Source organism: Schistocerca gregaria, chromosome 2, assembly GCF_023897955.1.
Source record: "Schistocerca gregaria isolate iqSchGreg1 chromosome 2, iqSchGreg1.2, whole genome shotgun sequence".
In the NCBI taxonomy this organism is placed as follows: Eukaryota; Metazoa; Arthropoda; class Insecta; order Orthoptera; family Acrididae; genus Schistocerca; species Schistocerca gregaria.
In genome coordinates this window covers 754,332,721-754,357,046 of record NC_064921.1, presented here as the reverse complement: position 1 = coordinate 754,357,046, position 24,326 = coordinate 754,332,721, and the positions used below count along the sequence as shown (strand labels likewise).

Sequence of the window (24,326 nt, the reverse complement as noted above, 5' to 3'; positions counted from 1 at the left end):
GTTCTTATACATATACATTGTGGGCGTCGGCGCCGTTGTGTTATCGTAAAACCTAAATAACTTTTCGCCTTCAGATATACGACCTCGGTTGTGTAAGAAAGTGGGAAAAATATCTCAGTCGTCATCGAGCATCTCCGATTTGTCACTAAAACAAAGCGTTATTACAAAATAAAGATTATGAAGATACAACAGTACAAAATCCACTATTATAAGGAGAATGAGCGCGGCGGAAATAGGTTAACTTAAGACGTTAACAGACTGGTACCGTCAAAATTTTCGTCTCGAGAAACCTTGATGTACCGTGAAATGACGTTTCGTTCCGTTGACGACCTGTGGGAATGCCTCCATTCGAAAGGTATTGTAGAACGTTTTGGTGTTGTGTGACGATACGTGACGTCACCTGATGGCGGACGCGAATTTACGTTAAACAATCGACGTCGTCCCTAGATCACGTGACAATTCCAATTTAATGTTGACAACATGCGCAGGACGCAATGCTCACTCCAGAGATATTTCTATTCTATGGCGATTGCCGGAACTACAAACTATTACACTACCAAAGATGAGACAACTCCGTCAGTTAGTTTGCCAGTTATGGACTTTTAAACGGTGGATACATTTCTTTGGACCCCTCTGTATTATTGCGATCACGACTGTCGGTTCTAACGTATGCTCATAATCGAACCACGTACTCTATGACACAGATGTAATATAGCGGCTTCGTTGTGCTTGTGGAGTAAAAATGATGTCGCATCACATTGACCACGGTCCTCACCACGACGCAAAAATCTGACGTGGCAATACACTTCATTTCCCGCTCCGCACTGCTCTGGAACGTGGAGTTCCACGCTGTGACGTCACCAGTTCCTCGTCCGCGTAGCCACTAAAACTACTAACAGTGAAAGAGAGAGAGAGAGAGCGAGTAGCAGAGGCTAGACGGGTACTCACATGGCGTTGAGCTCAGTGCTGCTGCGACAGGTGTTGGCGCAGGACTGTAGCGGGAGGCCGTGGTGGGCGAGGGGCTGGCGGGCGCACGCGCTCAGGCTGTCTGCAGAGCTGCTGACGCGCAGGCCGGGCTGTGAGCAGCTCAGCTCCAGCTCTGCAACAACACAGCGCGCCACACCTCACACCACCTGCTGTCGGCAGGGAAGCTACGCTAAGCTAGGGCCGGCGCAAGGCACTTGCGAAACGTGCGGCCGCACGGGGCGGCAAATCTGCCCCCCCCCCCTTCCTTCTATTTTTTTTATAAGAGAAACTCAACATTCGTGTCCAAGAGGGGATTCGAAACCAAACCTCGGAGGGAGCGGCTTCGGGAACTGTGGCATGGCGCCTCGACTACCTGCCGGCCGCCCCTGTTGAACAAGGGCAGGAAGGAGGACTAATTTCTTCCTCGCCACTGTGGCAGCACCGTCATGTTTACGCCGTAGGAACAGAGAGGAGGCAGCAGTCTGGCGTACACGCCAGTATTCTTATGAGTGGAGCGCTGCCAGCCTGTTACGCGCCGTGCGTTTACTCACAACTAATTTTGCAGGAAACGAAATCTCATTTGGAAATTCGAATGCAAAGTTCGATACTGCGGTTACATGTTAAGAATAAAGCAATTTTGATAAGCCCTTCAATGCCAGTTTCCGAGTGTTTTATTCTTCTCGCATTATGGGAATAATGGTTGAACATTACTTCTTGCTTCTTCTTCTTCGGCGCTAGTTTAACTGTAGCCTCGCTGTACCCCGTCACGTGACCTAGTTCCTGGCGCTACCGCGTCACCACTTCGCCTTTCCAGGCAACAGGTATTGTTGCGTTCACTACAACGAAAATGATAGAATTCGTTTCGGTAGTTGGCCGAGGCAGTCAAGATTAGTCAGAAGAACTTTCATTGATGTCATTGATGATATTTCCTACAGATTTGTTGAAATGAAATTCCACAAACGTTTTGAAAAAAAAAATAGCTGGGGGGGGGGGGGGGGGGCGGGGGGTTGGAACTGCAATTTAGCAGCTCGCACGGGACGGCACTTGGGCTTGCGCCGGCCCTGAACAGGAACGTACAACTGCTCTGCGGATCTCGTTACATGTCGATTCACAATGGACGGCAACGACACGGAACCGAAGGCCACTTTACCATCAAATGGCTGTCTGTTCACACTGGACGGAACATTAATGTGACCACCGGCTACGTCCGACGTCAACATGCAACAACTCGCGGACGGCACTCGGTAGCAATAGCAGTGGATTTTTATTTATTTATTTATTTATTTATTTATAGTGTGCGCTGATGGAATTATCCTTGATGACTTATTCTTCTAGGACAGGATGTAAGGATAAAAGGAAAACACTTATTACACATTCAGTTAGGCTTGGGCACTCAATGGGACCTTTAGCCTGCTGTCTTTGGGGATGTCTATCTCCTGTGGAGGGTGAGGTGTGTCTAGGCTGTTATGTGCGACTGCTTCCTCGTGTTATGACAGATCGCCTATGGGGGGTGAAACGTTATTGACTTCGTTACTCTATACTTGTGCCATCTTACAGGGTTTACGGTTCCTACCGATTCTAATTGTCGAACTTCGTCCCTAAGGGGATCTATTTTGTCAAAAACCCGTAGAGCCTTGTCATGGACCTTCTCTTGTGTAGTGGTCTCGTGGAGTGCGCTGCGGATGGCGACGTTTCTTGTCCACCATGGAGCTCCTGTGATCCATCGGTAGCAATGTTTTGCAGCGCTTGGAGTTTACTGAAGTTGGACGTAGTTCGCCACGAGGTGGAGCTATATAACATTGTCGGTTCCACAGTTGCCTTATACAATTGGAGTTTAGACTTAGGGTTGAGATCCTTACTCTTCAGGAACGGAATCAATGACCTGACCATCTTCTGGGCTGCCTTCCTCTTGCCGTCAATATGTTGTTCAAAAAATGTTCAAATGTGTGTGAGATCTTATGGGACTTAACTGCTAAGGTCATCAGTCCCTAACCTTACACACTACTTAACCTAAATTATCCTAAGGACAAACACACACACACATATCCGAGGGAAGACTCGAACCGCCCGCATCTCGTGGTCGTGCGGTAGCGCTCTCGTTTCCCAAGCCCGGGTTTCCGGGTTCGATTCCCGGCGGGGTCAGGGATTTTCTCTGCCTCGTGATGGCTGGGTGTTGTGTGATGTCCTTAGGTTAGTCAGGTTTAAGTAGTTCTAAGTTCTAGGGGACTGATGACCATAGCTGTTAAGTCCCATAGTGCTCAGAGCCATTTGAACCATTTCTTTTTAAATTTTTTTTTGAGGACTCGAACCTCCGCCGGGACCAGCCGCACAGTCCATGACGGCAGCGCCTCAGACCGCTCGGCTAATGCCGCGCGGCTCAATATGCTGCTAAAGAGAAATTTTTGTCAAGGTAGACACCGAGGTACTTCACTCCCAGCGACCAGGGGGTAAATTGATCAGCTATTTGGAGTCTGTCGTTCAGAACTGGTTTCCTCCGTGTGAACATAACGGCTGCCGTATTCGTCGGGTTGATCGTTGTCTTACTTTGCAGCGCCCAGCCTTCCATTACAACAAGTTGGCGTTGTATCCTAGCAATTAGCTGGTCCAAGTGTCGTCCAGTCGTCAGAAAGGCCGTATCGTCCGCATAACAAGGGGGACTGTTTGGATGTCATTTATATATAAGTTGAAAAGCAGAGGCGAAATGACAGAGCCCTGCGCAATTCCTGCGGAGATCAGTTTCATTTCGGAGTTTTTATCGTCGACTAGGGCATACAGTTTCCTGTCCTGCAGAAAGCTGTCTATGAGTCCAATGTAACAATCCGCAATAAGGGTAGGGCGATGCAGTTTAACGATAAGGTTGGGCCGCCACACCTTATCGTAAGCTTTTTCGACGTCAAGGAATACACCAATCGTGAAATGCTGCTTTTTGTATCCTTCTTGTTCCGTTCGGTGATCCTTAGAAGTTGAATTTCGGCAGATAAATTGTCCCTGAAACCGAATTGTTCGGGTCGTATAACATCATGCGCTGTAAGCGTGCCATGCAGCCTCTTCAACCGCACTCTCTCGAGCACCTTGCCAAGGGTCGGCAAGAGGCTAATTGGCCGGTAACTGTTGGGTTGTGCTAGGTCTTTACCTGGCTTTGGTAGTGGAACTATTCGAGCCGTCTTCCATGCCGTAGGACAGCTGTTGAAAATTCCGGTAGTAGTGGAGTGGATCACGTGTTGAAGTACGAAGCCGGAATTTACCTATAGATGGTGCTACTAGCCATCAGCGTAGGTTCCGTGAGGCCGCGTCTGCAGCGCCATCTGCTTCTTCTAGCGGCTAACGACGAATGTCATACACAGTAACCCAACTTCCATACCTGTCGAGTTTTGTGCCTATGAACTACGATTTGCGGGCAGAATTGTTTTTCTGATATCATTTGAAGAAAATTGCTGCGGAATCGCATCGAATGCTTGTCGAAGCTTTCGGCGAACATGCTCTTGGGAAAACACGGTGTTTCGAACGGTTCAAAAAAATCAAAAGTGGTGATTTTGACGTGAGAAACGACGAGAGTGGGAAACCACCGAAAAAGTTCGAATACAACGTATAGCAGGCCTTATTCCAGGTGCATCATTACACCTTGGAGACAAAACTACAATCAGAACAGTGGTTTCACCAAGACGAAGACTCATCGGAATAAACCGGAATTGGCCGGCCGGTGTGGCCGTGCGGTTAAAGGCGCTTCAGTCTGGAACCGCGTGACCGCTACGGTCGCAGGTTCGAATCCTGCCTCGGGCATGGATGTGTGTGATGTCCTTAGGTTAGTTAGGTTTAATTAGTTCTAAGTTCTAGGCGACTGATGACCTCAGAAGTTAAGTCGCATAGTGCTCAGAGCCATTTGAACTATTTTTTAAAACCGGAATTACTTTTTTTTTATATAAGTCTCATTGCGTTACACTGTGGTTCAATACCTTCAGTAGGATGCTGGAGCAGAACTGGTAAGAATTATCGCGGAAAAAAATACCCTCGCACCAGGACTAAGCAACTCTTCAGACTTCAGCCGATGCAATAGGGAAAGTGCACGAGTTTGGGTTCGAAGTAATTAGCAGCTCATTCAGTCCCCTTGATTTAATTCCGAGTAAACTTTTCTATGTCAGAAGATGAGTTTAACGGGAAAATTCTCTCCGAATAAAAAGATGCTGTAAACGAGGATTCTGTAAAAATTGGAAATACAATTCTTTCCTAAGGAAATTAATAAAAAATGTAATCCTCCGACGACCAAGTGCATTAATTTTAATGGAGATTCTGTTAGAAATAAATATTCAGTTTTTCAAATAAATGTTATTTAGCTACTAAATTTTTAACCAACATTATCAGTGCTTTCTCTCAGAATGCTCTTCAGCACCGGTAAAGATTCTGTTGATAAGGATCTATCAGATCAATTTCATGTAATGAAGTCTCGATGTTCACCTATTCCTGTGTTTTCTTGCTTCAAGCTGGCTGCCTACATGCAACGGTGACAACCCCCAAGAGAGAAAAGTGTCGTTGCTCATAGTTGTTACATTTGTGTTGTATGTACCTACATTCTTTCCTGTCTCCTAATACTGCGATTAAATCCAGAATGTATGGCTGTGTTTCATCTGAATGTGTATTCTTCAAGTGTGGCGGAAATATGTAGCCTGCTTTAACAGTTTTGCTAACTTGTGAAAGTAAGCAGAAAAGCGGAGAGGCTTAATAGTGTCGACACGACAGGTTCCTGGTGTGGCATGCACAGTTATGTTGCCGAGGAACGCGTTGTGTCTCTCTGGACAGGTTTCCCCTCCACATTTTTTCAAAGCGGAACCACCAGTCAGTGTCTGTGGTCCAGTACTCTTCTGACAGGACCAGCTAATGACAGGCGCATTTTGGTACACACTCTGTCATGATATAGTTAAAGGTATTGTAATGTTTCGTAAGTGAGCTGTGATCCTGTCTGATAACTTTGTTTCAGTTTTTGGATTTTAGTGGAAATTATTATAGTATTTCAACTGTAATGTTATGTGTGCTCGAATAATAGTGATTTCCGTACTGCGTGTATAGATCGAATTGCTACCACTTGTAGTGATAGAACAAGGAAACCATCTCCTTGCTCAGCGATTAATAATGTAAATTCACTTCCAACGGATGAAGTAAATTTAGGGGAAACGGTATCCAATTTCTTATTTTTGACGATTTGTGAGAAATCGGAAGCGGATTCACCAAGACGAAGACTCATCGGAAAAAAACGGAATTAGTTTTTATCTAACATAAGTCCCATTGCGTGTCACTGTGGTGAATCAGAGGGTACCCCCGATCATGTGGTCTACGGGTGCCCCCTCTTCAATGATGTTGCATCCACATTACGTGACCAATTACCTGCCCGCGCCACATGCCAGTTACTAAGACAAGAAGACACTCTTCAACTCTCAACAAATTAGCAGACGAGGTATCACGAAAAGTGTTAAAAGAATGCCTGAGGGGCATAAATAAACTTAAAAAATTGAGACATAACAAATACTGAATGCGCTCCCTACTCCTATATCGCCTACACGTGAATAGGCCGACTTTCATCGTAGTCTGGAATCTGCCACGTACAGGAGTAGGGGAAGTGGGGAACAACGTCACCGATACTAGACAAAAGCACCCGACTTGACTTAGCTTAGAACTACTTAGTAGGACTTAGATTAGGAAATTAGTTATTAGGAACCTGCAGCGAATAACATCTTGGCCTGCCCAGTGTAAAGGGCACGGCCATCGAGATTAACTCGATGGGCAAGGCACTAAAGTAGGTTTACATATTCCTGACACAACTGTGACGCTGCAGGCAGTAGAGTTTTAGTTAAGATAATATATATTAAATATTAATAATAATAGTAGTAGAAATTTAGCTGCCCATTGTTATCATCAGTTATAGCTGTAGGACACAAATTAATTAAACCTATAACTAGCTGCAATTGGTGTTTGAACAAATCAGGACCCACTCCCTGCCGCCGTTGGATAAGCAGCTGCAGCAGCAAGTCGTATAACCCTAGCTTACTTGTTTGTTAGATAGTTTAATTAATTTCTTTGCGTGTTTTTGGGTACTTGCATTGTTTAATTCATATATTTCGGGCGTATTATAGTATTTGACAGTTGTAGCATCGCGCTTTAGTGTTTACTTGGCAGATTCTTATTTAAATTGCGTGTGAGTTTCGTATAGGAGGTGCAATTTCGTGTTTTAGTTACTGTAATCGTAAATTCAGCAGATTGTAGCGCAGTCGTTAGGCATTTGTACAGGTTAGTTGATACATTCTTTGCGTGTTTCGCTTGCGTTATCTAGGCACGGACTCGTGTTTCAGTAACTGTTGTTCAACATCGATTAGAATGGACAGGGTCTGCGATTGCTGTGTTCGGATGAGGGCTGACTTGGCATCCCTTCGCTCACAGCTGCAATCGGCGCTGACTTCGGTCGCGCAGCTTGAGGCTGTTGCCAATGGGCACCACTGTGGGGAGCCGGACTTGGGTATCACGGGGATGTCAACCTCGTCCCGTCTGTCCCCAGATCGGTCTGCCGCTGTGGTTGCCCCGGTTGCTGCCCGCAGTGGGGCTGAGCCCTCGCCTGTGGTGGATTGGGAGGTCGTTCCAAGGCGTGGAGGGCAGCGAAAGGCGTCCCCGGAGGCTGATCAGAAAGCCTCCCCGGTGCGTCTGACAAACCGGTTTCAGGCACTGTTTCTGGCTGAGCCAGATGCAGCTGCCTGCCCTGTTTCAGAGGATCATTCTCAGCCTTCAAGGTCCGGGCAATCGCAGAGGGTGGGCTTACTGGTAGTTGGGAGCTCCAATGTTAGGCGCGTAATGGGGCCCCTTAGGGATACGGCGGCTAAGGAGGGGAAGAAATCCAGTGTGCATTCCGGGAGGAGTCATTCCTGATGTGGAAAGGGTCCTTCCGGATGCCATGAAGAGCACAGGGTGCAGCCAGCTGCAGGTGGTGGCACATGTCGGCACTAATTACGTGTGTCGCTTTGGATCTGAGGAAATTCTCTCTGGATTCCAGCGGCTATCTGATTTGGTGAAGGCTGCCGGTCTTGCTTACGAGATGAAGGCAGAGCTCACCATCTGCAGCATCGTTGACAGAACCGATTGCGGACCTTTGGTGCAGAGCCGGGTGGAGGGTCTGAATCAGAGGCTCAAACAGTTTTGCGACCGTATTGGCTGCAGATTCCTTGACTTGCGCCATAGGTGGTGGGGTTTCGGGTTCCGCTGAATAGGTCAGGAGTTCACTACACTCAGCTGGCGGCTACACGGGTAGCGGAGGCTGTGTGGCGTGGACTGGGCGGTTTTTTAGGTTAGAAGGCCTCGGGAAAGTGCGGGATGGGCTGCAATGTCAAAGGGTGCTTGGCAATTACAGGACGTGCTTGGATCAAGGAACAGTCGGAATTATAGTTGTAAATTGTTGTAGTTGCGCTGGAAAAGTCACTGAGCTTCAAGCGCTAATAGAAAACACAGAAGCTGATATCGTTATAGGTACAGAAAGCTGGCTAAAGCCTGATATAAGTTCTGCATAAATTTTTACGAAGTCTCAGACGGTGTTCAGGAAAGATAGATTAGGCAGAATTGGTGGTGGAGTGTTTGTGTCTGTCAGTAGTGGTTTATCTTGTAGTGAAGTCGAAGTAGATACTCCGTGCGAATTGGTATGGGTGGAGGTTATACTTAACAGCCGAATTAAGTTAATAATTGGCTCCTTCTACCGACCCCCAGACTCCGATGATACAGTTGCGGAACAGTTCAGAGAAAGTTTGAGCCTCGTAACAAATAAATACCCCACTCATACGGTTATAGTTGGTGAGGACTTCAACCTACCCTCGGTATGTTGCCAAAAATACTTGTTCAAAACCGGTGGTAGGCAGAAAACGTCTTCCGAGATTGTCCTAAATGCTTTCTCCGAAAATTATTTCGAGCAGTTAGTCCACGAACCCACGCGAATTGTAAATGGTTGCGAAAACACACTTGACCTCTTAGCCACAAACAATCCAGAGCTGATAGAGAGCATCATGACTGATACAGGGATTAGTGATCACAAGGTCGTTGTAGCTAGGCTCAATACCATTTCTTCCAAATCCATCAGAAACAAACGCAAAATAATTTTATTTAAAAAAGCGGATAAAGTGTCACTAGAAGCCTTGCTAAAAGACAATTTCCATTCCTTCCGAACTGACTATGCGAATGTAGACGAGATGTGGCTCAAATTCAAAGATATAGTAGCAACAGCAATTGAGATATTCATACCTCATAAATTGGTAAGAGATGGAACGGATCCCCCGTGGTACACAAAAAAGGTCCGAACGCTGTTGCAGAGGCAACGGAAAAAGCATGCGAAGTTCAGAAGAACGCGAAATCCCGAAGATGGGCTAAAATTTACAGACGCGCGAAATTTGGCACGTATTTCGATGCGAGATGCCTTTAATAGGTTCCACAACGAAACATTGTCTCGAAATTTGGTAGAAAATCCGAAGAAATTCTGGTCGTATGTAAACTACACAAGCGGCAAGACGCAGTCAATACCTTCGCTGCGCAGTGCCGATGGTACTGTTATCGACGACTGTGCCGCTAAAGCGGAGTTATTGAACGCAGTTTTCCGAAATTCCTTCACCAGGGAAGACGAATGGAATATTCCAGAATTTGAAACACGAACATCTGCTAGCATGAGTTTCTTAGAAGTAGATACCTTAGAGGTTGGGAAGCAACTCAAATCGCTTGATACGGGCAAGTCTTCAGGTCCAGATTGTATACCGATTAGGTTCCTTTCAGATTACGCTGATACTATAGCTCCCTACTTAGCACTCATATACAACCGCTCGCTCACCGATAGATCTGTACCTACAGATTGGAAAATTGCGCAGGTCGCACCAGTGTTCAAGAAGGGTAGTAGGAGTAATCCATTTAACTACGGACCTATATCATTGACGTCGGTTTGCAGTAGGGTTTTGGAGCATATACTGTATTCAAACATTATGAATCACCTCGAAGGGAACGATCTATTGACACGTAATCAGCATGGCTTCAGAAAACATCGCTCTTGTGCAACGCACCTAGCTCTTTATTCGCACGAAGTAATGGCCGCTATCGACAGGGGATCTCAAGTTGATTCCGTATTTCTAGATTTCCGGAAAGCTTTTGACACCGTTCCTCACAAGCGACTTCTAATCAAGCTGCGGAGCTATGGGGTATCGTCTCAGTTGTGCGACTGGATTCGTGATTTCCTGTCAGGAAGGTCGCAGTTCGTTGTAATAGACGGCAAATCATCGAGTAAAACTGAAGTGATATTAGGTGTTCCCCAGGGAAGCGTCCTGGGACCTCTACTGCTCCTGATCTATATAAATGACCTGGGTGACAATCTGAGCAGTTCTCTTAGATTGTTCGCAGATGATGCTGTAATTTACCGTCTAGTAAGGTCATCCGAAGACCAGTATCAGTTGCAAAGCGATTTAGAAAAGATTGCTGTATGGTGTGTCAGGTGGCAGTTGACGCTAAATAAAGAAAAGTGTGAGATGATCCACATGAGTTCCAAAAGAAATCCGTTGGAATTCGATTACTCGATAAATAGTACAATTCTCAAGGCTGTCAATTCAACTAAGTACCTGGGTGTTAAAATTACGAACAACTTCAGTTGGAAGGACCACATAGATAATATTGTCGGGAAGGCGAGCCAAAGGTTGCGTTTCATTGGCAGGACACTTAGAAGATGCAACAAGTCCACTAAAGAGACAGCTTACACTACACTCGTTCGTCCTCTGTTAGAATATTTGTGCGCGGTGTGGGATCCTTACCAGGTGGGATTGACGGAGGACATCGAAAGGTTGCAAAAAAGGGCAGCTCGTTTTGTATTATCACGTTATAGGGGAGAGAGTGTGGCAGATATGATACACGAGTTGGGATGTAAGTCATTACAGCATAGACGTTTTTCGTCGCGGCGAGACCTTTTTACGAAATTTCAGTCATCAACTTTCTCTTCCGAATGCGAAAATATTTTGTTGAGCCCAACCTAAATAGGTAGGAATGATCATCAAAATAAAATAAGAGAAATCAGAGCTCGAACAGAATGATTTAGGTGTTCGTTTTTCCCGCTCGCTGTTCGGAAGTGGAATAGTAGAGAGATAGTATGATTGTGGTTCGATGAACCCTCTGCCAATCACTTAAATGTAAATTGCAGAGTAGTCATGTAGATGTAGATCATATAAGGAAGTGGGTTATGTTTGTATAATTATTATTAAAATAGAGATTTAAAAAAGAATCGGAAGTTCGTACCTTTGTTGAGCCACATGCTTACATGGGCAGTTCTCGAGATTAAGCCTTGGTCTTATAGATTAATAAAAGATGCTTAGGCCTTCAGCGCCAGTTCGATAAATGTGTGAAATTTCGAATTAAAATTTCTTTTATGATGAAATAGAAGGGTTCTTTCTTGTATACGCAACTAATACGTTTATATACGTGCTTCTCTGGTGTACATGGCGTCATATTCTCATAAACTAATAAACACTAACTCAGTTTTATACGTCGAGCGTGTACATAAACTGTGGTGATAAAAAATGTGGAAACACCACAAACACAACAAATTACCATGAATAATGCGGTCTAGAAACACCTTTGGCATTCAAAACAGCTTCAATTCGTCTCGGAATGGGTAAGTACAGGTCCTTTACGGTCCTCAAGGGAATCTTATATCATTCTTCTTGCAAAATAGTGGAAAGTTCAGGTAATGGTGATGGAGATGGATAGCGATTACACACACTTCTTTCCAAAGAAGACCACAGAGACTGAATAATATTGAGATCTGATGACTGCGGAGGCTGGGTGAGATGCGACACTTCATTCTCGTCTGAAAAAACCAGCCCTGGGCGATGCAAACTGTGTGAACAGAAGCCCTATCGTCTTTGAACACAGAATCACCATTGGGGAACAAACCCACATGTTCCTTGGCAGTAATACGACACTGAAGAGTCATATAACCGCACGATATGGCTGTCCAAATGGTCAACGATACCCCGTCATGTACCACTCTTGGGACGTGAACTCGGCCAGGAGCCGGAAGCAGTACGAAACAAGCCTCATCCGGGCTAATGACAGCCTTCAATTGCTCTATAGTCCAGTTTATATGGATCCGGCACCATATTTTCGTGTTACGGGCGTTTGCATCACAGATGAATGGTTTCGGAATCTCAGATCGCCCTGCAATTCCCTGCTCCTGTAGCTCCCTTCGTGTTATTTTCGTACTGGCAGGGATCGCGAGATCGACATTCACTTTTGCAGTGATTTAACAGCTGTCGTTCTCTTATTTTTCGTCACAGCCATCTACAATGACCGTCCGTCAAAATCACTCAGCACGCACTTCCGCCCGCGTGTTGACTTAGCGGATGACGTTTTTCCGCTTTTTCTTTAAGAGGTACATATCTTCGATACGGCGCTTCTTAAAACACCAAATCCCTCGGATACCTGGCTACGGAAGCACCCATCATATGGGCATAACAAATTTTTCCATGTTCCAGTTCACTTAGCTCCTACATAATTCACTCAAAACTACACAAAACATCAATAAAACTTTCTCGGTTTTCAAGCCGCGTCAGTTCGAATAAAATCCTCGAGCTTTGACCATCTCTGTCATCGTCGTCAGGAGTTCACTGACTGCCGGGGCTACGCTACGCTACGCAAATTCACGGAGCTTCGGACTCCGGTGTGTTGTAGGGTGAGCGGATAACGCCTTTCCTACTTCTTCCTCGGTGTGTCGGAAGTTGTCCTCTCGACGGAATCTTCCTCACGGTTGCGTTGCTTCTTTTAGTTCATCTGCTTCATATTGCGGCGTGCCTTTACTCCAGCAACAGGTCTGGCCACCATGTGGTAGTGCGCCAGTGCACTTGGTTTCCCAAGTTGCGTTCAAGGTCGTTCTTCGACATCCGGGCGGCCGCGTAAAAACGATGTGCCGCCTGCCGGAATCGGTGTTTGAACAGCGGGACTCCAGCTACTTTCCGGTGCTGAAGTCTCGTGGCAGGTGAAGCACTAAACTAAGTCCCTTGTTCTGGACCGTCTGCAGCTTTGCGATGGACGACTGCCGGGGCGCGCGACCTCATATCTTCTGGACTGAGTGTTGAGCAGCCCAAGTCTATCTGGAACGTAGGGTTTCCCCAGAAGGGCCAGAAGGGCATTTCCTACCACTGCTCTGGATTGTAGGTGGTGGTGGACATCTTGTTTGATGGTGCAGGCTCGGAGAGGAGTAGGTGGTGGTGAAGCTTCTATGTTGACCTGTCTATTCAATCAGGGCAACGGGCCGACTGCCGGGGCTGCTACGGTTTCTCGCTTATATAGGCATGATGACATCGTCAGCAGCCAATCAGATAGACCCCTGTGGCACGCGCGTGTTAAGTCGACCCGGGCAGCTAGAGGAGCTATTGGCCGTGGCAGCACCGGTGACGTCAGATGGCTCCAGGGGCAGGCGCCACGTTTGAAACTGCCGCTCCCGCGTCGCGCATCTGTCTTTGCTTTCTTTCGGTGTCCAACCCCCTCCCCTCCCCCCCCCCCCCCCATGCCCTGCTGAGTGTGTAACCCTGGTCTCTGTCGAAGCTGTTGTTGTTTAAACGAATCTCAGCAGCTTCCTTTATAACGAAGACCCAATATATAGAAGCATGAGCCAACACTTTTGTATTTTATGTCAGTTTTCTAGGCAATGCTCCGATGCGGCCGACTTGTCAAGGTCCCTTTGTTTTATATTGCGCTTGTGCTCAGTACAACGTTCCGCAACCGTGCGAATTGTTTGTCCATTATACATGCTGCCACATTCGTAGGGTATACCATACACGCCAGACAGGGGTACACACTCAGCAGGACATGGGGGCGGGCGTTGGACATCGAAAGAAAGCAAAGACAGATGCGCGACGCAGGAGTGGCAGTTTCAAACGTGCCGCCTGCCCCTGGCACCAACTACATCACCGGTGCTGCCACGGGCAATAGCTCCCCTAGCTGCCCCGGTCGAATTACGCGAGCGCTCCACATGGGTCTATCTGACTGGCTGCTGATGATGTCATCATGCCTATATAAGCGAGAAACCGTAGCAGCCCCGGCAGTCAGTGAACTCTTGACGATGGCGGAGATGGTCCTCGAAAGCTCGAGGATTTTATTCGAACTGACGCGGTTTGAAAACCGAGAACGTTTATTGGTGTATGCCGTCGCGAAAGACTCGGAGGATACACAGAACATCGTTCTGACGACGACTGGGCACCGAGCGAGGTGGAGCAGTGGTTAGCCCACTGGACTCGCATTCGGGAGGACGGCGGTTCAAACCTGCGTCCGGCCATCCTGATTTAGGTTTTCCGTGATTTCCCTAAATCGCTTCAAACAAATACTTGGATGGCTCCTTTGTAGGGCACGACCGACTTCCTTCCCGATCCTTCCCTAATAAGATGGGATCGAAGATCTCGCTGTTTGGTCCCCTTCCCGAAACCAACCAACCGACCGACCATAACTGACACCTACAACGTAATGAGGACATGGCACAGGTGCCGTTAGTGGTCAAATACAACAGCGCATCCTGTAAGTAAGCTTTTCTATCATCTGCATTAATCTTCAAGCATACATTTCTCACGGTGTTTCCATATTTTTGCCCACCCCCTGTATAGGTAATAGATGCTACATTCCAACGTAACTACCGCTCGAATGCTATGACGAGATTATTTACCCTGACTTTGAGATTAATGATCGTGTCTGCTATTCAAAGGAAATGACGTTAGAGCTCAACGTTTCGTCGACATTACGACAATTATAGACAAGTCACGAGAGCGAATTGCACAAAGATGGGGAATGAGATCGGCTCACGTCTTAATAAAGGAAACATCCCGGGATTCGCTTAGTTGAAAATGGTTTCATTTGGCCTTGCGGATCGCACCTCGCGTATATGAATGCACCGTCTTAACCACTGCCCAACTCGTTCGGCATCTCTGCCATTCGCTTCAAAGATGCGCTGTAGGTAGGCCAGCCTATCCCACGGCTTATCCTGAACTGCAAGCTTTTTTTCTTTTTTCCTTTCTTGAAGCGTGACACAATGTATCCCGGGTACGCGTCGATGGACTTAACAGAGCTCTCGTCACGTAAGCGCAAAATAACCTTACCCGTTCGTGATTAGAATACACGGCATTACGGGACAGAAAGCATGGTCACGTCGCTTGTTTCAGACCTCGTTCACTGGAGGTGAATATGTCATCCCGTTTCTTGGATCGTAAAAGAAATTCAGAGAAACTATATCGTTCTTTACCAGTGTGTTACAGTGTATGGTAAATATCGTTTTTATCAGACCGCTGACTGTTAAAAACTTCATGATATCGCCTCTCATAAATACCTATTGTATGCTTCATTTATTATTCGAGCATTAAAAGCACTCAAAGAAAATTTGTCATTTAATCAGAACAGAAGTTATATATACGAAGATTAATAGATTCTTCGTTGCTCATTTGTAGACCTATTTCGTATTTAAGAAAGAAAATCATAAAACACAATGCGGGACATTCACAGTTTTGAACTTTTAACGTCCGCAAGTTATATTCACAATAATTTGTGGAAATATGGAATATTTACTTTTTACATTAAATCAGCTAGAAATTTATGAACATGTTTCCCAAAATTTAAGGTCGCTTTCTTTTAGCTCTCTCACAAATAGCGTGGGAGGGCTGTTTTCTAGCTCAAGCAGCGTGGCTGCAAAATTGAGAAGCCCCTCCCCCCGGAATAGAGATGAACGGAATTTTTGCTTCCTGTATGGCATGGCTTAATGAAAGGCAAAAGTTCTACCTCTTAATATTCGAAATATTAGACAATCTGGAACTGTTAGATTATATGAAACCCTGGAGAAGTGTATGCTAATGTTTCTATAAGTGAACTTTTTGGGTAATTTCTGATTACTTATTTACATAAATATAAGCAATATATTCAGTATATTTCAGATTCTAGTTCTCAACTGAGCGATGTGATATTATAAGTAATCAGCAGACTTAGCAGAACAACTATTTTATTGGCATGTAGTTACTTTTTAACGGATGTGAAGCATTGACTCTTAGAAGCAACACAGCTACTGCTACATCATACAAAATTATAAGAAAGTTGAATGAGAATAATTAAAGTAATTGTAAATAAACATGCAAGATAGTGCGTTAGAAAATACATTCGAAAAAAGAAATTAACCAGTTATTGGGAAGACAAATCTGTTCTTGACAATGTAAAGAGCTTCTAAGCACTAGAGTGAGCCAGATCATCTTGAATCTGTTAAATACCATTGTTTATTATGACGGCTTCAGTCGTCTGTAAGTGGTATGTAGTATCTTTTTGTTTTGTTTTGATGACTTCATAGTCACACGTCATGCTTTCTCAGTACACACTCTCTAATCACCTTAAGGTTAATACACGATGACATTATTCCACACTGTGTCCATCTATCGTTCTTGCTGTTGTGTGTACTGCCAAGAGAAAAAAAAAGCATTATGTAGCATTTTCTTAGAATTTACATAACCATCAATGATTAGAACGAATTTAAAATGATGTAAATATCAGATAGTTGAGTATAAACAAAGCACAAAATTAGAGAGTCAAGCGAAAACTGACATACTAATCATTGCCGAGCCACAGAGTTCGGTGTTAACATCAATCCAAGAATAATTATCAGCATTGCTGGAAACGAAGTAGACGAAAAAACTCCTTTGATTACCTTGGAAGCGTAGTTGTGAAAACAGAGAAAGAGGTGGCAGTTAAAAGGCGGATAGGGAAAGCTAATGGCGTATTCATCCTCCCTTGAAATTATAAAAATATAGTTATCAAAAACATACTATACAACATTTATGCGAAATGTATGTTACTCTACGGGCACAAAACGTCGAAACGTCCTGCCAAATTAAAACTATGTGCTGGACTGCGACTCGAATCTGGGAATCTGTCTTTCGCGGGCAGTGCTCTTACCGATTGATTAAAATGAAAGGTTACGCAATTAAGTTTTTGTTTGTTCTCAGTCGCATATCTGCAGTGCTGGTGCACATTGAAATCCTCGGGTCGCAGTTCCGATGCACGCCGCTAGAGCACCCACAACAAAGTGGCGCTTGCCCCCCCCCCCCCCCCTCCCCACCCCCCTACTTTATCCACACGGAGCCCATTTTGCTTTCACTCCTCCAGCAAGGTACTACGGTACTGAGGCATGGGAAATGCACTGCGTATTTCGATTGCAGACATGTACCTGTAAATAAACAAGACTTTGTTTGGTAGCTTTATTTTTTCAAGGCGTTAATTAAAACACTATAGCTCCCCTTCGTATTCATGCAAGACTCTCGACCAGCTCTCTCTGCTCCACTTCTGCCTGTATTTATTTTATACTTTCCAAAGTTCATTGATGTTCTCCTACATACCTTGCCGTTTAGTATGCCTACAAGAAAGAGCATTGTGCAGAAATGACGTAGCCATAAGACAGGAAACTGTTTCCAGAATCAGTCTTTCACTCTACAGTGGAGTGTGAGTTCTTTAGTCTGTAGGTCGGATGAAGACTCGAAGCCGAAACCTTGTCTCTGGAGGCAATGCTCTTGCAAACTATCAGGGCATGATTCACGACCCTATGGAAAATCACTGAACATACCACCGACGTTCCATACACGTATCTGATAATGCGACAGGAGAAGAAACATCAACCGATGTAAAAGAGATTGGGGATTCAGTATTAGAGTCACAATTTGAAATAGGTCTGGAAGATTTCAAATAAGGCAGAAGATATGGAGAGCATTCCATTGGAACTTGTAAAATCACTGGGGGAAGTGGCAACAAAACGACTATTCACGTTGGTGTGTAGAATGTAAGAGTCTGTTGACACACCATCAAACTTTCGGAAAATTAACATCCACACAGTTTCGAACATAGCAATAGACGACAAGTGCGAGAATTATCGCACAATCAGTTTATCAACTCAGGCATCCAAGTTGCTGACAAGAACACTATACAGAAAAATGGAAAAAAAAATTTAGGATCTGTTAGATGATGATCAGTTTGCCTTTAGGAAAAGTAAAGCCGTCAGAGAGGCGGTTCTAACGTTGCAGTTGCTAATGGAAGCAAGACTGAAGAAAAGTCAAGAGACGTTCACAGGTTTTGACGACATGGGGAAAGCGTTCGACAATGTAGAATAGTGCAATATGTTCGAAATTTTGAGAAAAATAAGGATAAGCATTTGGGAAAGACGGGTAATATACATCATGTACAAGAATCAAGAAGGAATAACAAGAGTGGAAGACCAGGAACTTCAATCTAAACATCAAAGCAGCAGTCATGATAATAAAGGAAATTATCAAAAGTGGAATTAAAATCAAGATGAAATTATGTCAACGATAAGATTCGAGGATTACACTGTTATCGTCTGAAGGTGAAGACAAATTGCAGTATCTCTTGAATGAAATGAACAGTGTAATGAGTACAGAATCTGGATTGAGAGTGAACTGAAGAAAGACGAAAGTAATGAGAAGTAGCAGAAGTGAGAATAATGATAACCTTAACATCAGAGTTGGTGATCACAAAATAGATGGAGTTAGGGAAATCTGCTGACTGGGCAGCAAAATTACTCATGACGGACGGAGCAACGAGGACACAAAAACAGACCAGTACTGCCAGAAAGGGCATTCCTGGTAAAGAGAGATCTAGCAGTATCGAAGAGGAAGAAATTTCTGAGAATGTACTTTTGGAGCACGTTATTGTGTCGTAGTGGGACACAGACTGTGGGAAAACCGGAACAGAAGGGAATGGAATCATTTCAGATGTGGTGCTACAGAAGAATGTTGAAAATTAGATGGACTGATAAGGAAAGGAATTTGAAGGTTCTGCGCAGCATCTGAGAGGAAAGGAATATATGGAAAACATTCTCAAGAAGAAGGGACAGGATGATAGGATCTCTGTCAGGACTCCAGGGAATAACTTCCTGGAAGGTGCTGTAAAGGGTAAAAGCTGTAGAGGATGACAAAGATTGGAATACAACTAGCAAATAATAGAGGATGTAGGTTGTAATTGCTCCTCTGAGATGGAAAGGTTGGCACAGGGGAGGAATTCGTGGTTGTTGTTGTTGTTGTTGTTGTTGTGACCTTCAGTCCAGACATTGGTTTGATGCAGCTCTCCATGCTACCCTATCCTGTGCAAGCTTCTTCATCTCCCAGTACTTACTGCAACCTACACCCTTCTGAATCTGCTTAGTGTATTCATCTCTTGGTCTCCCTCTACGATTTTTACCCTCCACGCAGTCCTCCAAAGCTAAAGTTGTGATCCCTTGATGCCTCAGAACATGTTCTACCAACCGGTCCCTTCTTTTTGTCAAGTTGTGCCACATACTCCAGTTCTCCCCAATTCTATTCAATACTTCATCATTAGTTATGTGATCTATCCATCTAATCGTCAGCATTCTTCTGTAGCACCACATTTCGAAAGCTTCGATTCTCTTCTTGTCCAAACTATTTATCGTCCATGTTTCACTTCCGTACATGGCTACACTCCATACAAATACTTTCAGAAACGGCTTCCTGACACTTAAACCTATACTAGATGTTAACAAACTTCTCTTCTTCAGAAACGCTTTCCTTGCCATTGCCAGTCTACATATTATATCTTCTCTACTTCGACCATCATCAGGCTGGTAAGCAGCATAAAACCAGTCAAAAGAGTGACGACTCAGAAAAAAAAATCTGTTGTGTTCGGCTCTTCTTTTATGTCAGATGGTTAGAGGTGATTTCATATCCAGCCCAGTAGAAGACTACTGGCGAATGATCAGCCAGTCCAGAGAAGAACAAGATTACTGGGTGTTGTGTGATGTCCTTAGGTTAGTTCGGTTTAAGTAGTCCTAAGTTCTAGGGGACTCATGACTATAGATGTTAAGTCCCATAGTACTCAGAGCCATTTGAAGAAAAAGATTGACATCGATAAAAGAAACACTAAGAGACTGAGATGGTACTACTGAGCAGTGAGAACATGTTGGACCGTATTGTAAGACATGATAGAACGCGAGGAAAACTAGGAAACACATGGAAACGCATCGTTGGGGGAGAATTGCTAGAGGATGGGAAAAACTTGCAGAAAGCAAGTGGCTGATCTTTTGTAGATATAAATATTCCACTAAGAGCAAAATGAGACGATGAGAATGCGACACACTTGACAATCAGAGAAGTTCTCTGCAGCACGAAGGACGGAAAAATGAGGACTAACAAATTAGATGCAGTAATTAAGTAAAGTCGCTTCCAAACTGGTGATAAAATCTCTGATGCATGTGGTTTAGTTACTAGAGACGTTAAGCTTCTTTTCCATTTCCCAAAACAAAAGCCGTGAAATAAGCGAAGATTTCAGCAAGACAGCGCGTTGGGCTTATAGTCCCTACCTCTGCGGAGAATGATGACTTGGCTCACCCTTGCGCCATGTGTGTGTGTGTGTGTGTGTGTGTGTGTGTGTGTGTGTGAGTGTGTGCGCTGACCTGACCTGATATCTGATGCGCCGGATTGTCCGTGCCTTTCTCCAGGCTGTCAGCGTTTGCCCAGGACCCTTCGCTGCAGAGCATTGATGCTTTCAGACTGTCCAATGCCAGGCGCTCAGGGTATACCATACGCTAAAAATGACGTTCCATGCAGTTCACATTACCATAAAACAAATGCAATACGAACTAGCATGCAGTTCACAACAAAGAAAAGAAAGGAATTTTGAAAAAGTTATGTCACTCACATACTATGAAACAATAAAAGTATCAAAATCTAATTCTATGGTGCAGTGAGAATCATTGAAATTGCGTAACTATGAGCTCATGAAGTAAAACACTGTAGCTCATCGAACTGTTTAAGAAATATTCGTTGTATACTATGGCTCTAATCAATCATTTTCGATGTAAAAAGGATTCATACGCTACAGGCAGCCCTCCTAAGAAAAAGATAAACGATTTCATGCAGAGGTTCTTTAAAAATCTAAAAATGCTTATAATAAAGAAATATTGAGAGAATATTACTAGACCTGGGAGAAATCGAAATATACATGCACATAGAAAAATATAAATTAGATGCATTGCACATAAGTAGAAAACAATTTGGAGCAGATTCATACATGTGTGTACAAAGAAGTAAATGAACGTGTTCTCCTGGCGCTTATACAGCGTGACTGTAGCAATATACGGGGTGTTTCTAAAAGGACTTAACAACTTTGAAAATACATGTAGATTTATTCATATCAATTACACACACGGTTTTGGCGTCATTTTTTAGCACAGTACATCAAGTTTTTATCTTATAGCTAGAAGAGGTGAATGAAACTTCCATTGGATATGTGGCACACATCCCTTCTGAAGCCGATGTCTCGCCTAGCTCGTTGCTGCGTGTCAGGCGTAACTCGTCCAACTGCCGTGTAGATTCTTATACTGAACTCTGCTAAAGGAACCGATACGGGTTCGCACCAACACGGTACCTTTGATGAATGTCCACAAGAAGAAGAAAGGTGTTACATCCGGTGAACGCCCTGGAAATCAGTTACTGAGGAAACACCGGACGTCGGCAAGGTAGCGTGTAAATGAACCATCTTGCATTAAGTGTTACCCAGCATTCTTGGTCAGCCTTGTCAATCACCGTCATTAAAAAAAAAATTCGACCTTATCTTAATACGCTATTTCGTTGGTAGTTTTCTCTTGGAGAAAGTAAGGACTTTAAACTTTACCCTTGCTCAATGCAAAAAAGATGTTACTTTCGGACTATCACGAACATGTTCCAGGTTTGTTGAGGATCTTCACTGCCCTAAATCCTACAGTTGTGTTAATTAAGTTTACCCACCTCTTAAGTGAAGAGCCAACTCATCCAATGAAATCTTCGTCTTTATACAATAGATGTAACACATCCCCACAGAAGTCATTAAAGCCACCTTTAATGTTTCTTTTAGTTCTTGCAGCACTGCCAGTTTTATGGTTTGAGAAAAAAATGTATTTTTAACACACGCCAAATAGCCACTTGTGGGACGCCCAGCTCGCGATAAGCACGCCACGTCGATTTTGTAGGACTGTTAGTAACTCCGGGCCCCGCTTCTTGTTCTACGACGTTTGACACACGTGGTCGTCCTGAGGATTTTTTACGTCTCACAGAGCACTGATACAGTTGATAAATGGCAGGTCCACTGGACGGATCTTTACTTAACTTGGTACGAAAATTGCTTTGCACAGTTATCGCAGAGTTTGATTCTTCAGATCAATACACGGAACGAGCACGCTCGAGACAAATGAGGGCAGCTGTCTTCGCTGCAACTGTCGCTAGAGCTTGCGGTAGTGTGATTCGTACCAACATATTATGTGAGCCAAAACTTACCTAAGTCTATAAGTCATATGAATAAGTTTATACAAATTATCAAAATTGTAAATACCTTCGAGAAAATTCCTTTAGTTCTATGAAGAATTGTCTTCTCAAGCAGGGACAATTCTATTACGTCTAAGAGCTCAAATCAAAACAGAAAACTGATACAAGTTGTCAACAGTGATGCGTATATTTATAGAGAGTAACTACAGCACAATTTTATAATTTTCACATTCAAAAGATTCGGGTGAAACACACAAACTTAGATCAGTTAATTGTTTTAATTTGAAACACTTTCGCAGTAGATTGATTGATTTCCTTAATTCAGAGAGGGCGGAAGAATATAATCGACAGTGTGTTCGGCTACTGCAGCTTGAAATCCTACGTTCCTCTTCCGAGATACTAAGAGACTGCCGCTGTTATGCATACGTCCGTTTCCGGCGAGTGATGGTTAAAATGCCCATCGTACAAAGGCATTTAGAGAAGGGTGTAATAAAACGATACCGACGAACGTTGAGGAGTTGTAGAGAGTGTACTGAAGAATAAATTGAAGATAGGATCCTATGTCCGGAAAGGTCAACCAACGCTGCTATCGAGCGTCGAAATTGTAGTTGCCAAAGTCCGCCGTTGAGACACTCCTTCGACAGCACACGTGAGTTTGCACCCTCTGCACCACTGGTCGCCAGACTTATGAAGCTTCTTAACTACCGTACTGTTTTTAAATCATACTGTGATGTACAAAAAGAACCTAGGACAGAAATAAGAACGTTAAAAAGTATTGTATTTGTTTATTACGTATAAACATACATTTGTATTAAAAAAGAAGTGAATTTTAGCCAAACTTTATACATAAGAGATAGAAATTGAAACTGAACAACACATAAGAAAGAAATTGAACTGCACTTAGTAATACATAACAAATGTAAAAACAGATTTTTTCAAACTTATTAACTTTAATGAAAAGAATGGCGCTCTTTTTGTCATCAACAGGTAATTTTAATGTTGGAAGTGTAGGCAGCGGCTGCCATTTGAATTCAGTTGTCCAAGTGTTCAGTCAGTCTGTTTCTGCACCTGTTTTTTTCTTTTTTTTAATTTCATGCCGGAAAAAGAAACCTCACAAGAAATATGTATATCTGAACATCGCCTTCACTTTGATACCAATGTGGACCAAATTTGGTATTTTTTTTTTAGGAAAAAGCGACCAAATACTTTCGGACCTCAAAGAAAGCGATTTTAAATACAAATTATTTTGAAAAACAATCAGTTCCAACTCCGCAGCAGCATTGTCTTTTTGAAAATCAGAATGCTCCATGGCACAAGTCTGAGCATTAATTCTACAAAAGGTGATTTGACAAACTGCACAATTGAAATGCTTTTGAAACCTTGGAAGCGTTTGTTGAACTGACTTCTCAAATATGAAAGAATTTCCAAGTACTGTTTGATGCTGTAAAGAGGCGTTGAAGAGCCTTGCTTGTCAAGGATCCGTTTCAAGCAGGCAAAGTGGTTCTATTCATCTTGGATGAGATTTTCTTTCCCGAAGTTCCAGCATCTGAAATAGTTCCCCCAATATCTTTATTCTTACCTTGAAGCTGAAAGTTAAGAATATTTAATTTTACTACGATGTCTGCGAAAAAAGCAAAATCCTGCAGCCAAACCGGATCTTCTAGTTCATGGAAGGATTCGCTTTAGTCTTTCAAAAATTATGCTAAGGCAGGAAGCAGATCTTTAAAATGCTGTAAGACTCTGGCTCTCCTGAGTCAATGAACTGCCTTGTGAAGCATGAGATCACCATACTGGCAGTTTACTTCATCAGTCAGCTGCTCTGAACAAACGTCTTTGAATTGCGTGTAACCTAATTTTATTCATTACTTTTCTGACTATTTTTACTACATTGGCCATACTAATCTTTCCACACAGAGACTGCTGCTATAATTACACAATGATAAGACTGCAATTTCTGAAAGCTGTTGTCTTTATAACGCAAGCTATGAACGCCTTCCTTCCGCCTACCATTGTAGGAGCTCTATCAATAGGAAA

The 24,326-nt window shown here is 43.8% G+C and overlaps 1 protein-coding gene across 2 annotated transcripts in view; it reads right to left on the bottom strand.

Annotated features, from left to right (window-relative positions):
* Nucleotides 1-24,326, bottom strand: part of LOC126334943 (cyclic nucleotide-gated cation channel beta-1) — a 181,187-nt gene that overhangs the window by 73,589 nt on the left and 83,272 nt on the right. The window contains exons 2-3 of one of the 2 annotated variants that reach the window (XM_049997686.1): nucleotides 20,452-20,578; nucleotides 949-1,099 (exon numbers count right to left, since the gene is read on the bottom strand). In XM_049997686.1, coding sequence (XP_049853643.1) covers nucleotides 949-1,099; nucleotides 20,452-20,578 — 278 coding nt within the window. The remainder of the gene's footprint in view (nucleotides 1-948; nucleotides 1,100-20,451; nucleotides 20,579-24,326) is intronic. The other variant, XM_049997687.1, reaches the window with a different exon arrangement.